The 18,790-nt window shown below is 40.9% G+C and overlaps 1 protein-coding gene across 1 annotated transcript; it reads right to left on the bottom strand.

The window, feature by feature from the left end:
• Window positions 1-267: 267 nt before the first annotated feature.
• Window positions 268-15,111, bottom strand: Asb17 (ankyrin repeat and SOCS box containing 17). Its single transcript, XM_052731884.1, has 3 exons — window positions 14,711-15,111; window positions 4,828-5,107; window positions 268-2,758 (listed from the first exon to the last, which is right to left on the bottom strand). The coding sequence occupies exons 1-3, from the start codon at window positions 15,109-15,111 to the stop codon at window positions 2,552-2,554; spliced, it is 888 nt and encodes a 295-aa protein (XP_052587844.1). The 3' UTR covers window positions 268-2,551.
• Between the last annotated feature and the right edge of the window lie 3,679 nt (window positions 15,112-18,790).

Here is an 18,790-nt window from a genome sequence, read left to right as displayed (position 1 = left end):
TTTTTTGGTTTTTCGAGACAGGGTTTCTCTGTGTAGCTTTGCGCCTTTCCTGAATCTCGCGCTGTAGACCAGGCTGGCCTCGAACTCACAGAGATCCGCCTGCCTCTGCCTCCCGAGTGCTGGGATTAAAGGCGTGCGCCACCACCGCCCGGCTTAACTTCAGAATTTTTACCTTTGCGTTCTAGATGGAGAATAGTCATTAGAATAACTTTAAAAGTGACAACCCTTGAAAGAAAAGATTTTTGGTTTTTGATTTTATTTACTTCCTTTTTTTTTTTTTTTTTTTTTTTTTGTCTTGTTTTGATTTGTTTTTCAAGACAGTGCTTCTCTATGTAGTCCTGGCTGTCCTGGAATGCACTCTGTAGATCACTGACCTTGGACTCAGAGATCCTCCTGCCTCTGCCTCTTGAGTGCTGGGATTAAAGGTATATGCCACCAACACCAGGAGAAAGAAAAGTTTTTGTTAGAAAAAAATGTACAATAGTCTTCATTTGTGAAGTCAGGTTAAGTTTGTACTTCCCCATATTACAAGTTACAGTTCAGAATATTGACAGAAATGTTTTAGCTTTAAAAATAACCTTTTTAGGTTTGAAAAGCTACTTTTAAACATTTATATTCTGGTCTATCATAATGCTCTATGACTCAATCACATCTTAGCCAGGTATCTCCAAATTCTGACATTAATGATTCTAAGTTCATTAGAACGATGCTGGGAACTAGTCTTTGACAGTCACTAGACAGTCAGTATAGTCCTAAAGGTGAAAATAAAGACCTTAAAATGAAATGAGTGATACTGGAAAGGGTTGTTGACAGCCTGCTTCTAACGCTCAGGAGTCTGTGTTCTGCTTGCTGGCTTGTTCCTCTTTCTGCTTTTCATTCTGGCTGCCCGTTTTACATAAAGGCAACCGAGAGACAGCACTGATCTGCCTCCCTTGTGTATTCATTCCCAGGGAACTGGCAAGACGGTCCATTAGGCAAAGGCACTTGCTGCCAACCCTGCCAACCTGGAACCCATGTGGTGAAGGAGAGAATCGATTCCCTCCAGTTGTCCTCCGACCTCCACATGCACACCGTGGTTTACATGCCTGTGTGCATATACACACAACAAATGTAAAGAATTATTATTATTTTTAATATCAGTACAATCTATGTGGTATATGAGTACAATACTGAGGAAACAGCAAGAAGAATGTACACACTCAAATGACACTCTTTATACAGTGTCCTCACCACCACATCGGAGTGTACCAAAAGGTCATTGTTTTGTAAAAGAGCAAAAGAAAATAGTCATTTATTTCTTCACTGGAAAGAGCTCCTCTCTTCTTCAACATCTCATTTTACAGTTCCATCTCAGTGGGTGATTTGCTCATAAAGTCATAATTTACAGATCTGCCCTGTAGACTTTTGTTTCCTTGAACAGCTAAGTGCCTGGAACTCGGGTGAACCGAACCATTTATTTAGTAGTTGAAATATTTATAGAAATTTGACCAACAGAATTATCCACAGACTGTTTATGCTGTAGTTTCTTTGTTTATGTGTATGTGCTTGTTTCTGTATGAGTATGTGCCACATGTATGTGGCCTCTGCAGAGGCCAAAAGAGGGCATGGGATCCCCTTGAACTGGAGTTAGCAGGTGTTGTGGGTGCTAGGAATCTAACACAGGTCCTCTGGAATAGCAGGAAGCATTCTTAACAGCTGAGCATCTTTCCAGTGTTCCCATGGTTTTTTAATATGTGGATATTTTACAGTATTTATTGGTAATATATATTGACTTCATTAAGCTTGGTTTGGTATTCCAACATTAATAGCCAACTATATTAAAGAAGTCATAATTCAAATGATATACAGATTTTTTAAGAAGCAAATTAGCACTATTGTGTATTATATATACTATCTTGTTTGATTACTTATATATTCCCTATTTCTCTGTCTTTGAAAGAGAGTATCAATATATTTGAACTTTAAGAAGCAAATTAGCACTATTGTGTATTATATATACTATCTTGTTTGATTACTTATATATTCCCTATTTCTCTGTCTTTGAGAGTATCAATATATTTGAACTTTACCATTAATTGCATTTTAATTAGCATTTGCAGTATATTATTTTATGTACAAGTTTCTAAAACCAGATTATTTGGGTTTGTGGCAGCTTTGTAAGGGAGCAGATTGGGAGAACATAAATCAAAAAGGAAGAGACATGGGAGGCGGAACGGGAATGGGCAGTGGAGAGGGAAGTGGTCCAGCAGTAAGGTGGATGAATATATGTATACCACATGCATGTCTGATGCCCACAGAGGTCAGAAGTAGGCATCAGATCTCCTGGAACTGGAGTTATAGATGGTTACTGGCTACCATGTGGGTGCTGGGAACTGATTTCAGATCTTCTGTAAGAGAAACTAGTGCTCTTAACCACTGGGGAATATCTCTAGCTCTGAAAACGTATCTTCTAACAGATTATCCAGTGCAACAAACTTGCCTGAAGTTAATAGTTTATTAACTTCTAAATTGTACAATGCTATCATTCTAAAGAACAGCATAAAGATGCATGTTAGCTTTCTAAATTCAGGAAGTTTTGTAGACGAGCAGGAATTAGAAGTGAAAATATTCCATTTGGGAGCATATTGTTGGCTAACAGTTGGGTCCTGATGGTTAGTCTGCAAAGGTGGACGAGTTCACATGGGTCATTGTATCTTGTTGGAGGAATGTAGTCCAACCAATTTTGAATAATTGGACGTCTTCCCAAGCTCAGCTGTGTCTGGAGAAAAGGAAAGCTTTTATTTACCCTTGGAACAATCTCAGGTATTTAGCACTTTTAAAATTTTACTTAAATTCAGAAGAGATCCTGAATTTATATAACCCTCATAACCTTTATCAAAACCTTTTCACCTTATAGGTGTTTTATTCCAATTTTGTTCTCCCAGTGATAAAAGAACAGTATGTGGGAAGGCACTAAGCAAAATTTAAACTATGATCAGGGAAGTTCTTCATTTCAGATGGAGCATACTTCTGCATTATCACCTCTTTTGAGGTACTGTCTTCAACACAGCCACATGCAAAGGCCATCCAAAAGCTAAAGGTACCAGAGCTCAGGTCTATTCAGAAAGTTGGACTCTAGAAACAGGTGATGTAAATCCTACATGCTCCCCAGGTGGGCCCAACCCATGTGGATCACCAGGACCTCAGTGGAGGCCTGCCTGCATCAAAGGAGGTCTTCTAGAGTTTTAGGAAGCCATCTTTTTAAAGAGTCTGTTCTGGAGATTAAATGCCAAAGAAGGATATTACTGCATTAAGAGAGATTTCCTTAGGGACTCACACAGCACAGGAAGAAGAGAACCAGCTCCACAAAACTGCCCTCTGACTCCATCTTTCCCCTATGGCACATATAACAGTTAAAAAACAACAGCAAAAACCTTCATTGTCCAGGCCTCTTGACACCTATCCAGCTATATTAGATATGTACATAAATTCATTATTTATTCAGTTATCAACTATTTAAAGAATATCTAATGTATATTCAACTGTAGTAGATGCTTGGGATAATTATTAGGTATGCAAAGTAGACAGTGTTTATGCTTACAAGATTCTAGAAACATCCAAACATACTTAAATATGTGTGCCATATGAGGAGAAGGGATGGAGGCCCAGAACTAACCAGCTCCTCAGACAGTGTGGACCTGGTCCCACACTTTACACAGCACTACTCCACTGTAGTTTATGAACTATAATTGTTTGGAGCCTGGATATAAATTCTGTGTCTCCCAGGTGACTTTGATCAATTTTATTCTGATACTTTTTGTTATAGTTTTACTTGGGGAATTTTAGGCTGATCTAAATTCATGTATTCTGTAATAACCATGCAGGGCAGTTACTACAAAACAAAGATGTAAAAAAAAAAATGAAGACATTAAAAACAACTTAAGGATGTTCTCTTTTAAAAATGGGTTGCCAATTATAATCCAACCCATTTGTTTGCCTTACTACTGGCCCATACATTAGTATTTCTTATCAAGGCATTCAAAAGCCAGCAAAATATATGCCTTATGAATCTATTTCTGAAGTTACACTTCTAAAGACTAGAGGAACTGTTGATTCCTTATTAAGCTGGCTGGCTAAATTTGTAGAACTAACTTCCCTTTATACAGATTAATTAACTTCTTGCTATTAATGAGCATGATGTAGTTTGATACTGCAATTTGCAGTTCATTTTGAAGAACGAACATTCTCAATTTATGGTTGATATATGGGTGATTTTTTTTCTCTAACTTGGTCTAGTCCCAAAAACCTTATTAAGGAGAAAGTCTCCATATTTCTGAGATATTTTCAGTTGAATAAATATTTTATGTTTTTATATTTCTATAATGCTTAAAATTGCTTTGGGATCCTGAATGGAAAAAATCTATTTCTTGGTATGTGATTGTATTTGTGGGGAGAAATGGAGCTGTCATTTTGAAATATTCTACTGAAAAGAAGAGCTGTTACAATTTTAACTTATTTTGTTCTTATAAGATAGAAACCTTAATACATAGTTTGTTATTGAAATAACAATTTATATTTATTTGACACTAAAATAAACTATAAATTTAACTTTTTAAGTTCATGGTAACAAAATCAACATTTGAAGGATTAATTTTAGCTAATTTTGATTTTACCTCATTTTTAATTACTCAGCATATGAGCAGTGATTAATTCATCATTGGAAATAATGCATACATTAAGAACACTTCACTTTTGCCATCATAAATATGTCCTAACACTCACATATTGGATTGCACCCTCCAAGAGCTATGCTTTGCTCACCTCCCCCAAGAGCTGTGCTCTGCTCACCTCTATCTCCCGGACTGAGATTGCAGAAAGCACTCTGGAACATAGCATTAAACATGTCTTGGCATCTTCTTGAATGTCAATCAACTCATGATCAACCATTATTCTCACTCTCGAAGGGTAGAGTAGTATTGTTAAAACAATGTTCATAGGGTTTTTTTCTCTTTCTAGGATTCCATACTGCAGGAGAATTTTTAAGATATTTGACTGTCTTGTCTGAGCCACATAGAGCAGAGGTGTGATTCCACTCAATGGGCTAGGGCAGTACACGGGTGTGAAGGTTCTGAAAGCCAAAGGCAGATTAAGCAATATCATAAGCACGCTGTCTTTTTTTTAATTGAGAAAAAAATTTCATTCATTTTACACACCAATCAAAGATCCCTCTCTTCCCTCCTCCTGCTCCCCCAGCCTCCCCCTCCCAACCTCCCCTCCACTCCTCCCCACAAGAAGGCAAGGCCTCCCATGGGGAGGCACATCCAGTAGAAGCAAGTCTAAGCTCTTACGCCCTGTCTCAAGACTGCACAAGGTGTCCCATCATAGGTAGTGGGCTCCAAAAAGCCCCCTCATGCACCAGGGATAGATTCTGATCCTACCGCCAGTACCCCCCCCCAAGCAGATCTAGCTACACAACTACACCTTGCAGAGGGCCTAGTCCAGTCCCATGTGGGCTCCACAGCCATTGATCCAACTTTCATGAGTTCCCACTAGTTTGGTTTGGTTTTCTCTGCAGGTTTCCCCATTATGATCCCCATGCACTTGCTCATAGAATCCCTCTTCTCTCTCTCTGACTGGACTCCTGGAGCTCTGCCTGGTGTTTGACTGTGGATCTCTGCATCTGCTTCCATCAGTCACTGGAGAAAAGCTCTGTGATGACAGTTAGGGTATTCACTGATCTGATCACGGGGTATTCAAGCACCCAACTCCACTATTTCTAGTAGTCCAAGCTGGGGTCAACCTTGGGGATTCCTGACAACTTCCCTAGCACCAGGTTTCTCTCTGTTCCCATGATGTCTCCCTCTATCATGATATCTCTTTCATAAGCACCCTGTCTTAACAGTAATGGAAAGGGATCTATAGTATCAACTGCTCACCTGTGAGCATTATGTAACTAACATTGTAACTATAGAACAAACTACAGAAAACTCCCACCAAATGCTGAGACCCCCTTGCATGCCAGGTGCTCACTTTCACTCACAGCAGCTCTCACTGCTGTGACTCCCACACTGGTGGAGGGTGTAAACCTCACCAAGTTCTGGAAATATAAAATGGAAGGGAAAGAAAAACAGTTTTATATATCTTATTTTTTTTTAAGATTTAATTTTTTAAAAATTATGTGTGTCTATGTCTATGTGAGTTTATGTTGTGTGTGGGAGCTGAGGAGGCCAGGAGAGGGCGTCAGATCCTCTGGAGCTGGAATGGCAGGTGGTTGTGAGCTTTGGGTCCTTTGAAAGGGCTGGAAGCCCAGTTTACTTTATTAATAGAAATATCAAACATTTTGATATATTTTTGTTCTTGATCACATATTAGACATGAGGTTGAATTGAGAGTGGAGATTAGATGTTTTTCCATTTTAATAAAATAAGAAATGTAACTTATGGTGACGCCTATCTGAGGGTCCTCAGGAGAGAATGTTATTTTCCTCCTTCAAGAGTAAAGTTGAGGACTAGAGAGGTAGTTCATCCAGAGGAGTGCTTGCTGTGTGAGCATGAAAACTGAATTTAATCCCTAGAACCGATGTTCTGGTGGCATGTGTTTGTATCTTAGTGCAGGAGGGAAGACAGGAGTATTTTGGGGCTCAGTCCCTGGCCAGCTAGCTAGCCTGCTTGGCGAGCTCCAGGTTCAGTGAAAGATCCTGTCTCAAAGAAGTGGACATTCAAGTTTGCCCTCTGGTCTACACACACATTTTTTAAGTTTTAGAATTTCTAGCTAGCCAGGGTTGCATTGCAGGATTGAGTTTTAAAATGGGGTGCAGCTAGAGTAATGACTCAACAGTCAAGAGCAATTGCTATTCCTTAGGAGGCCTGGACTTGTTTCCAAGCACCCATATGATAGCTCACAGCTGTCTATAACTTCAGTTCCAGGGGATCTGATGGCCTCTTCTTGCCTCCAGGAGCACCAGGCATGCATGTGGTATAAAGCAATACATGCAAGGAAAATCCCATACATATACAATAAACTGAAGTCTGTATTTTGGAGTGTCACCTGGTGGCTAGATGTCAATATTTCAATTCTCTAAGACATAAATGAAATACATAGCTGTGGTGGTATTTTACTTGTACTGAAATGTGATTTTAATTGTATGTTAATAAATAAAGTTGTCTGGGGGGTCAGAGCTATTAGAGCCATAGCAAGTGTGTGGCGGCGGTGGGTGGCACACGCCTTTAAGGACCTGGAGGGCGGTACATTCAGGCAGTGACGAGGCAGTCACATGTTTGGGTTAACAACCAATGAGAAGGCAGAACAGCTAGTCTATATAAAGACATACACACAGGAAGGAGGCCCTTTTTCGGAGAGCTCTCTTGGCTGAAGAGGATCTCTGAATCAGGAAGGGTGAGGCTCTTAGGTCTGACCTCTTGGCTTTCTTCTCTGAATTGGCTCTGTGTTTCTTATTTAATAAGACCGTTGGTTACATCTACACATAGCTTTTGAAATTGTATCATTTAGTACACTTTTATGTTCCTTACTGAATTAGTTACTATAAAGGTGAGAAAACATGATAGTGTCTCTGATCACAGGATACTTGATATTAACAGATACTTATTTTGTCAACTAGCGTGACTTTTGAGATTAAGCAAAGAGGAATTTTATTAATAAAACTTGCCTCTCAAATTCTCTTGAGAAGTCTAATCAAATATTGATATAGTCTAGCAGAACTTTAGGATTGCATGTGGTAGTTTGAGAAAGTCCTCCATAGTCTCGTGTATTTGAACATTTGTTCTCCATTTGTTGGGGGAAGTATGTCATGGAGGCAGGCTTTAAGAGTCTGAAGCCTCACCCCATTTCCAGCTTCTCTCTGTTCCATGCTTGTGAATCAGGATGTGAGCTCCCAGATTCTGCTCCAGCTGCCATGGCAGCAGCTTGCTCCTGTGCTTCCCTCCCATGATTGGCTCTTAACCCACTGGAACTGTAAGCTCAAACACTCTTCTAGAATTCACCTTGGTTATGGCTTTTATCACAGCATCAGGAAAGGAACAGTAAAGACTAGGGAAATGGTTTAGAGGGTAAAGGCACCAAGCCTAGAGACCCCAGTTTGGTTCCTGGAACCATTTTGTGGAAGCAGAGAACTTTCTCTCACAAGTTGTCCTCTGATCTCCATATTTGTGCTGTGGCACAGATGTACCCCCACACACATGCACATGCAAAATAAAGTTTTTAAAAATTGCACATATTAGATAAGATGGAGCCAGCATGCTCCAGTGGGCTACATGAAGCAACCCTGAATCTCTTCACTTCTGCATCTCAGCCCTAAGCAGCCATGTGGCTTGGGTCAGCAGTCTCGAAAGCTTGCTTCTCCATGTGTATATGCACTGGTTTGCTCCTTCTTTCATTAAATGCTTAGAGTTGCATGTCCAAAGTGTGCTGGAGAGTAGGCATAGAAATGAAAAATATAATACAGGATGGCCACTACTGTAGTAAAAGTTTGCTCGAGCCACTGACACCCTGAGGAGTGGCACTTAACTCTCCTTGGGGTAGTCATTTCCTGTCAGACACCTAAGATAAAGGCTTGGAGGATTGGCAGGTGTTTTCCAATGGAAAGCTTAGCGTGTTCTGGGTACAAACATATGCTGGCATTAGAGTATTGTTCCTAGACACTAAAGGATGGGAGCATCCCTGGTAAATATGGAGCCCTCTGTCTCTTACCAGATTCCTAGACAAAAAAGCTGAAAGTACAGTTGGAAAGTCACTGGACTAATTTAACTCTAAAGCTTCATGGAGCTCTAAAGGTCAGGGCAAAGGGACGTATGCCGTAGTGTCATGCAGCATTTAGACATCAAGACCCTGTCTTCATTCTGCTGCTAACACTGTGTGTGCACACCTGCTGATCCTCTTTCTCTCCTGAAATCAGTATTTCCTGGACATCTTAACTTTTTTCACGAGTACTTCCAATATATACCAAAGATTGAACTCCAGCCTTTTTTTTTTCTTGGATTATCTCTCATTACCACTCTGATTCCAAGATCACTGTTTATCAAGGTTTTTCACCTTTGTCTTGTGTGTGTTCTCCCCTCCAATTTCAGTCCTGAGACATGGATAGCCCGTTGTAGGAGACTGTCCAATAAGTGAAGAGTTCCTTGGTCACCCTGAACATTCTCATGAGGTCCTTTGACCTTCAACCCTTGTGCTCTTATCATTTTCTAATTTCTGAAAACTTGGTTAGTGTTTTTATGTATTCATTTTTCTCTTAAAAAAAGTGGTTGAGCAAGGTGAGCTCTATGAGTTTAAGCTCCAATGGGGAAATGTTTCATATTATTTCCTCTCTCTCCCTCTCTCTTCTTTCCTGTGTGTGTAAATAAGATGACAGCTTGCAGGAGTCAGCTCTCTCTGCACCATGTGGGCTCCAGGGATGGGACTCCAGTTGCCCAAACTGGCAGCAGCTGCCTCTGCCTAGTGAGACCTCACTGGTCCAGAGGAAGAAATCGTCGTCATTTTGGCTCACTACTGTACCTATGAGTGCTTAAAACAATACTGACTCTTTAGGGGTCAATCAAATTTTGTGCAATTTACTTCAAAGAGAAAGATGGGCCTTGAAGACACTCCATATGGAGTTTATCTTCTTCTTGACAAAAAATAGGCATTTGGGTAAGAAACTGTTCTTGCCTGGACTGCTTGACAAAATGTTGTATCGACTAGACATGGAGGACCCATAGGAAGGTGACCACTGAACTTTGCAAGGCAAAATGGTCCTTCAGATTCCTGCTTTGTAGAAGAAACTCCAACTATTCTGCAGGACACAGAGAAAAAAGTGACTGAGAGACTAGGCCCCATTGGCTGAAGATGGATGCCCCAATATTACAGAGGAACTTTGGATAACTGTCCAGGCAGGCAACTGTCTCTGTCATTCTAGATTTTTGGGAAGTTGCTTACAATGCTCTTCCTGTTTACTTAGATAATATTATATCCTTCTGAGGTCTTTGATGTAGTTGAAGACTAGATAGTTATAATTTTCCTTGTTTATGATAAAAGATAAGTTAGATATAAAACCTTAGACTCACAGATATAGGATAGATAGAATATTTTCTTTAATTTTACAAAATACAAATAGACTAGATATTGTAACTGTAATTCTTGCTTGATAACTGTTTTGTTATATGTAATTTTAATAGGTTAAAGTTAAAACCTTCCTTTTGTTTAGACAGAAAAGGGGAGTGATGGGGGAATGTCTTTCTGTATGCAGTGAATATGTGTTGCTCTGATTAGTTGATAAATAAAGCCATTTGGCCTAAGGAAAAGCAGCTTAGAGGCAGGCAGGAAATTCAAAGGGAGAGACAGGAAGAAGGCTGGAAAGACACTAGCCAGCTACCCAAGGAGCAACATGTAATGTGATGCAGGTAAAGCCACGGAACATGTGGCAATACATAGATTAATAGTTATGGGCTAATTTAAGATATAAAAGCTAGTAAAAAGCTTGAGCCATGGCCATGCAGTTATAATTAATATAAGCCTCTGTGTGTTTACTTAGGTCTGAGCAGCTGCGGGGCTGTCAGGTGAGAGAGATTTGTCCCAACTGCCGGCCAGCCGGGACACAGGAAAACTTCAGCTCCATACTCATTTAAACCTTTTAAAGGCAATGTAATTCTTTTAGCTTGCTAGTTCTTAAGAAGATATTGAACTTGGCCTTCTAAGTATGGGAATTTAGGAAACTCAGAGCAAGAAGCAAGTGGGCAGTGTTAAGATTTAGGAGATTCAGATATATTAAACTTTACATTACCTCTAGGAGATATTGAGTGAATATTGATTGGAAAATGTTGAAAACATGACTAAAACTCAAATAGCTTTAAAATGAGATTTAAACATCTAATCTGTATCCACATGATGTGTGATTAATCCTTGGGTTTAAAGAGTATGGAACTGTAAACCAAAATTTGCCTAATCTGTTCTGACAGTTAATTATAACAGTGCTTATGTGGATGGAGTGGGGCAAGTGAAACAAAGATGGGTTTTTAAATGTGAGGTTAATGAACTGAGCCCTCTGTCTGAAAGCTTGTCAGACTTGTTAGGTAATGAGGCATACTGTTTCTGTACAGTCACATAGTGGGTGACTCTGCTTTGTAGATAGACATATTTCTAATTTGTCTACATCTTCCTTTGACTGACAAATGGAAGACTTTTCATAATAATGTGATCTCTGGTGCTCACATAGTACACTTTCTTGAAGCTTTGTTTTCCTGGTCAGACCAGCCTGAGGTTCCCCGGTAGCTTTGTGATCTGTTCCTCAGCCCAGTGTCTTCCCACTGCCCTCGGTGTCTAACAAGGCATGAGCGCCATGTTTGTCAATATTGATTTGACCATTATTATGCAATTTCATCCATAACCATTTTATGGTTCAATTACTCTTCATTTATTTCAACAAATACTGAATGTGCACTAAGTGAAAGCCATTGTTTTAGGTACTTATATTGGTGAACAAAACAAAACTCTTGTTGCTTTTCTTAATGTTCTATCAATTACAAACGATACAGGGTCAACACAGCAAATGGAATAAGTAGTACAGATGCACTGGGGGAAGCATGACCCATTGGGCAGGATGTTGCCAAGAGGTTACATCTGGACAAAAACTCGGAGGCACATTTACTTAGCTGTGCCAGCATGGAAGTGCCTGGAACAGTGAAGGAAGAATAAGAACGTCAGTGTGGATAAAAGGGTAAAACTGAGGACAGGGGAGATGGGGAGCCACATGTGAAGAGTGTCATAAGGTGTGTGAGAAAGTCTTTTGGCTCCACTCGGAATGGATATGCACAGGAGGTCTGGGCTGTAGGAGCAGCATGGCAGTCAGTTGTACAACAGAAGGAAAGATGCTGCTTGCTTAGGACAGGGTGACAGCAGTGCAGACAGCCATGTTTTATCACTGCTTGCAGGTAGACAGAACCAACAAATATCATAACAAATTAGATGTAGAAATAAGTAAAGACATCAAAGATGGCATGATGTATCTAGACACTTGCTGCGCGTCTCTACCCAAATGCCCCCTGGGCAGCTCAGACTTTTTTGTCTAAAACCAATTTAGTAGGTGCCTTGTCATACTTGACAGATTTGCATCAGGACCATTGGGGAAATTGGGCCCATCATTATGACAAAGGGGATTTCTGGAGCTTGGTGGTATAAATGGCTGTAAATATATGAGATGTAACTAGAGATTACCATGTTAAGTCAAATAAGCCATACCCTGAAAGTCAAATGTCATGCTTTCTCTCTTATGTGGAATCTACACTCAAATATATACACTTGAACAGTATGGGAGGAAGACAAAATATTACGTGTTTTCTCTCATAAAGAATTTAGATTTAATTCTGTATGTATATACACATATGGCAATGTGGCATGAACACAAGAGAGAACATACTAGGAAGCATGGTAAAACATGGTAGGAGGTGGCACAGGAGGTAGCTGGAGAGGGGATGAGTATGAGAAAGGCACAGTGACACCAGTGCTTGAACATGTCATAATGAAACCATTATTTTGTGTACTTGCTTTCAAAAATTACATTAATAGAGTCTATTACTGTTGTCTTGGTAGGAGATGACAGTTGGCTCCATCTGGATTAGACATGAGGAACTAAGGAGGGTGTGTTTTTATAGACAGTCAAAAGGACTCATTGCTGTGATGGCAAATGGAGAAAAGAATCAAGAATAAACCCCAAATGTCTGCCTTGAGCTGCTGTGGGATGTTCTGTATGGCAAATGTGTTGCTGATTAGTCATTAAATAAAACACTGATTGGCCATTGGCTAGGCAGGAAGTGTAGGCGGGACAAGGAGGAGAATAAAGCTGGGAAGTGGAAGGCTGAGTCAGAGAGACACTGCCAGCCGCCACGATGAGAAACAGCATGTGAAGATGCCGGTAAGCCACGAGCCATGTGGCAAGGTATAGATTTATGGAAATGGATTAATTTAAGCTATAAGAACATTTAGCAAGAAGCCTGCCACGGCCATACAGTTTGAAACCAATATAAGTCTCTGTGTTTACTTGGTCGGGTTTGAGCGGCTTGGGACTGGCGGGTAAGAGAGATTTGTCCTGACTGTGGGCCAGGCAGGAAAACTCTAGCAACATTGAGCAATAGGGTCAGGTGCCATTGAGGTGAGAACCAGATTGGCTTGGAGATGGATGAGTCCGATTGGTATTCTGTTTTGTCCCATGTGGCAATTTCAGGTAGACAGAGAAGAAGGAGAGGTCAGGGCTAGAGATAATGATTTGGAAGTTACTGACATGTACATATTTCAAGCCATGGGACCTGCTAAATATTTGAGGGAAAGTATATAGTCCACTGACTATGGACAAAGGATAATTTATATCACAACATGTATAATGGAGATGCTAGCTGCAGAGATTGGTGAGCTGGTGGTCTGGAGTGCTCTACACAAGGTTACCACATGTTGAAAAGCACCAAGAGATTCTCAGGCTTCTTCAAAATCTAAAACTCTGGTTCTAAAAAAAAATCTAAGTAAGGTTTTGTGCTAAGTGGAATTGCCTGTAATGACTTTAATCCTGTCACTGCATTCACATCAGAATTTATCAATTTAAACACTGTCCCATACATAGTGAAGAATGAGCAAGGCAGTTCAGATGTAGCATGCTTGCTCAGTGAGGGCATGGACATGGGAATGGGTTTGGGCATTACAGGCCTTGAGTTCCATCCCAGAAAGCGTGAATGATCTTCTGTCAATTATGATTCACTGTTTCTCTTTCATTTTCCATTAAATTTCCTCCTGTTCATATTTAACTCTTAATTTACTCCTCTATTTTATTACACTTTTCAAGGATACCCCTGGGCTTTAAGCCTAGTTATTAGAAGCTGTAACTACATAAAACACATAAAATGACAAAAAGTCCTATTAGGGGTTTTGTTTACTATTTCCAGCCCCCCACCCCCGGATACCCATTCATGTGCTGGGGTGACCATTCAGGAACACTCTAGTGTGCTCTCGGGAGCAGAGTGATATGGCCAGGGATCATGGCTACTCCAGGCAGAACCCACAATGCCTAGTCTCTGACCTGGGTCTTGTGTTTCACTGCCCACCTCCTGTCACTGTGCATACAGAATGCGATGGATAAATGTTTTATTGAATGAAGAAGCCAATGCACAACTGTTCTAATCAGGCTAATACCCGAAGCCAGGGAATTAATTGACTGTTGATCAAACTCTTGAGCTACCAGAAAGTCACCTGGGGCTTTCGCTTTCCTTAAATTGTCAGATAGATTCAGGCTGTCAGAACCTGTCAGGCAGGTTCAGGCTGTAAAAACTTGGCCTGTAAGGAACATGGTTTCCATTGAGCTCAGTTGTAGATTTGAAATCAGATTTACTACCATCTGACAGAGATAGGGAGCTCTTGTGTTGACTGTTGACCACGAGGTGATGAGTATATTCTGAGTTGTATTTGAGGGAGTGAACTATATGCATGCACTCCAAGTGTGCAATCTCAGTAGCACCAAAAGAAGCGACCATAAGTCATAAGGCAAGGTCTGTTTCTTTTTAAGGGATTTTTAATACACTTGCTAACATCTCCTTACTTGAGCAGAACCACTATGACTTGATAGTACATAATGCAGGTAAAATTCAGAATCCATAATGAAGCCAGTGACACATCCCCACCATGAAAGCTGGTCTAAGAAAACAGTACTATACTCCCTCGAGACACACTTCTCTCTCTCAACAAAGCATAAGAGGATTACCTCCATATCAGTGCCAGGCTGCAGCTTCTATCTTGGACATAGTCCTTCGTCTTCTTAAGAAGCAGTTCCACAAAGTCAGGATTACCTTTTCTGGCGAAAACCCAGTACAGAATGGTATTCACGCAAATTTCAGTAAATTCGAGATTGAAATTGAGTTCAAAACGGTGTCCTGACTTTTCCACAAATGCGATATAGTCAGTGAGGAGTATGTCAAAGCCGTCCAAGTCAACATACCTCAGAATTTTTGCCAGTGTTCTGTAAATCCTGGGTTCATAGCAGTGGTACCCCCACTGACCCAGAAACTGCAAAGAGGGCCTCTTGACTATCTTGTCAATGAGGTTGCAGAATATATTGCCTCTTGGAAAAGAAGTCTTACGGCATAATTTAGAAGAGTTATTCATTGCTTCTTAAGGGTAGAAAGGGAACCACGGGCAATCATACTGTGATCCTTCAGTTACATATTTTGATAATGTGGTAGACTCTACTCCACACACACACACCCTTCAGAGCAGCCAGAGAAAGGCAGTGCTGGGTGACATCACAATACTTGCAGGGCTGTCATCAGCAAGGGTCAGAAAATTGAGGCAGTTTGTGTAGTTGGTGACATTTGAAAGACCCAATGGACAGGAATGGTGTGCAGGAGAGCTAAGAGGAAATGCATTTTACTTTCCAAGAATTCCGCTCAGTCTACACTGTGTGTCTCTCAGGTGTGAGAAGCATCCTGATACATCACACTGCATGTTAATATTAGTTAGTTATGGGAACCTAGTCAGGGACAGCTCTTGAGTTCTGTGTAGGTACTGCCCACCCTCAATTCTCACAAGTTCCATCCACCCAGGTTCTTTTGTAGTTGAGGCTGATGACATAGGTTACTCAACTAGTTGAGACTGATGACATAGGTTACTCAACTTGCCAGTGGGCACTCTGCCACCCCTGAATGTAACATCCTAGTACACAAAATCTAGAAACTTGGTTTTAGGAATTTTAAGTTTTGTAGATACTATTCCTCTACACATCTGGCAGAATCTATATAATTGGAGCATTAAAGAAGCTTCAAGCAAGAGTTTCTGGTTTTATTGCTATGTCTGCCTGCATGCTGCCATGCTTCCCATCATGATGATGATGAACTGAACCTCCAAAACTAATCAAGCCACCCCAATTAAATGTTTCCTTTATAAGAGTTGCTGTGGTCATGGTGTCTTTTCACAGCAATAAAAACCCTGAGACACCCTCTTACATATACAGATAAATAAAAATAAATATTTTTAAACATAAAAACAATATCTCAAGATACATGACAAAGTGACTTTTTCCAAGCTGAATGTTTTACTTTCCTGTTTATGACTTGAGGAACTCCAGGAAATGTTAGACTTCAGCTCCCTTAGAATTAAATTTGCACGCCGGGCGGTGGTGGCGCACGCCTTTAATCCCAGCACTCGGGAGGCAGAGGCAGGCGGATCGCTGTGAGTTCGAGGCCAGCCTGGACTACAGAGTGAGTTCCAGGAAAGGCGCAAAGCTACACAGAGAAACCCTGTCTCGAAAAACAAAAAAAACAAAAAAAAACAAAAAAAATTTGCAAAGAACTGAAGACAAGTTGGTCAGCTTTGTCCCTCCCTCGTGGTGCCTACTCACACTTGTAACAGGGTTTCTGAACTTAACTGAAACTCAATTTTTAAAAAACGATTTATTTTATGTTTTGCCTGTATGTGCCTGGTGCCCTCAGAGGCTAGAGGAGGGTTTGGATCCCCTGGGACTGGAGTTAAACAATTGTGAATCACCATGTGGTGCTGGGAACCAAAACCAGGTCTTGGAAGAGCAACCAGTATTCTTAAGCACTGAGCCATCTTTCCAGCCCTTGCCTCAAAATTTTATATGTGAATTTTCCTTGGTCTCATATCTAACACCAAGGCCTGTCATTTCTGGCAGGGAAGGCAGAGCATAGAATATATAGCATATCATTACACTTAAAAAATAAACACAGATGATTAGATTATAAGAATCTTAGACATATTTACAATTACTTAGATAATATAAGGACATGGATGAAGTTTTTAATTAATTTATTTTTTAAAAAGTTTCATTGTACATGCCAATCCTAGTTCCCCCTTCCCTCATCCACTCCTCAGAGAGGATAAGGCCTCCTTTGGGTAGTCAAACAAAGCCTGACATACTAAGTTGAGGCAGAACCAAGCCCCTTTCCCCTGTATGGTATGAATGTGTTCCAAAAAACCATTTCATGCACCTTAGATAAGTCTTGGTCCCACTGCCAGGGGCTCCCCAAAAAGATCTAGTTACATAACTTTCACCCACATTCAAAATGCCTAATTCTGTCCCATGCATGTTCCCCAGCTAACAGGCCAGAGTCCACGAGCTCCCACCACCTTGGGTCAGCTGTCTCTGTGGTTTTCCCCATCATGATCTTGACCTCACTTGCTCCTGTAATCCCTCCTCCCTCTCTTCAACTAAAGTCTAGGAGCTCAGCCCAGTGCTTGGTTGTGAATCACTGTATCTGCTTCCATCAATTACTAGATGAAGGTTCTATGATGACAATTAGGGTAGTCACCAATCTGATTATAGGGAAAGGTAAGTTCAGGCACCCTCTCCATTATTGCTAGGAGTCTTAGCTGGTGTCATCCTTGTGGATTTCTGGGGATTTCCCTAGCACCAGGTTTCTCCCTAATCCCCCAATGGTTCCCTCTACCAAGATATCCTTTTCACTGCTCTCCCTCTCTGTCACTCCCTCCACTCAGCCATCTCAGTCCCTCCTGTTCCCCTCCCCCATCCCTTCACATCTACCCTCCCCCACTCCCAGTTTACCCAGGAAATCTTAACTATTTTCCCTTCCTGGGGCCCTCCATGTGTGTCCCTCTTAGGGTCCTCCTTTTTACCTAGCTTCTCTGGGGTTGTGGATAGTAGCCTGGTTAATGGATGAAATTTTAGCCCTTTAAAAAGCAAAATCACCAGGTGATGGTGGCACTCGCCTTTAATCCCAGGACTTGGGAGGCAGAGCCAGGGGCATCTCTGTGAATTTGAGGCCAGCCTGGTCTACAAAGTGAGATCCAGGACAGACACCAAAACTACACAGAGAAACCCTGTCTCAAAAAAACAAAAACCAAAAAACAAAACAAAACAAATCTAGGCTGGACATGTAGTTTCAAAGGAAAACATTGATTTCTGTATTTTAGAGAACAGAATTGGTCTATTGTTAATCTGGTGTCTTTATGGGAGAATGAAGACCTGGGGCTTCCTATTTTGTTACTTTGCTGACATCATACCCCATTTCTATATCTTAGGTGAAGCCTATAACACAATAAATTAACAACTCACTGAGCCTTCTCAGTGAGTGAGGGTGAGTGTTGCCAAGTCCGGCAGCCTGAGTTTGATCCCCCAGAACCCATATGGTGGAAGGAGAGAATTGATTTCTGCAAATTATCCTCTGACCACATACACACACACACACACACACACACACACACACACACACACACACACACGCACACACACACGCACACGCACACGCACATGCACACGCACACACGACAAAGTAAAAACATACATACATCCAAAAATAAAATACAAATCAGCATCTCAGGGGACAAAAAGATGAGGTTATTGGAAATTACCACTTAAAGGTCTTAGTATGACACTGACTTCTGAGAGGAAAATCCATGGGGTGGATTCATTGGTACTTCTTTAGTTTGGTTTATTTTTGCAAAGCTCCCTAATATTTTGTTAAACCACAGTCATGTGGCTCCTTTTATTGTTACTTTTATGCCATGATGAAATGCTTCACATTCATCAGTAACCATACTTGATGTATGAACATCTTTTAAAAGATGTTTAATGTTGAATTTTTTCATTTAGAAACTTAAGATGGGCATTCATTTATTTTTAATTAAGAAATTTTTTATTCATTTTACCTACCAATCACAGATGCCCCTCTTCCCTCTTCCTGCCCCTCCAGCCTTCCCCAACCCACCCCCCATTCCCTCCTCCAACAAGGTATGGCTTCCCAAGGGGAGCCAGCAGAGCCTGGTAGATTCAGTAGAGGCAGGTCCAAGCCCCTCCCCCTGCCTCCAA

This window comes from Peromyscus californicus, unplaced genomic scaffold (assembly GCF_007827085.1).
Source record: "Peromyscus californicus insignis strain IS unplaced genomic scaffold, ASM782708v3 Scaffold_9__1_contigs__length_137607984, whole genome shotgun sequence".
Taxonomy (NCBI): Eukaryota; Metazoa; Chordata; class Mammalia; order Rodentia; family Cricetidae; genus Peromyscus; species Peromyscus californicus.
Note: the sequence above shows the minus strand (reverse complement) of the source record. Positions and strands in the feature narration are given on the sequence as shown.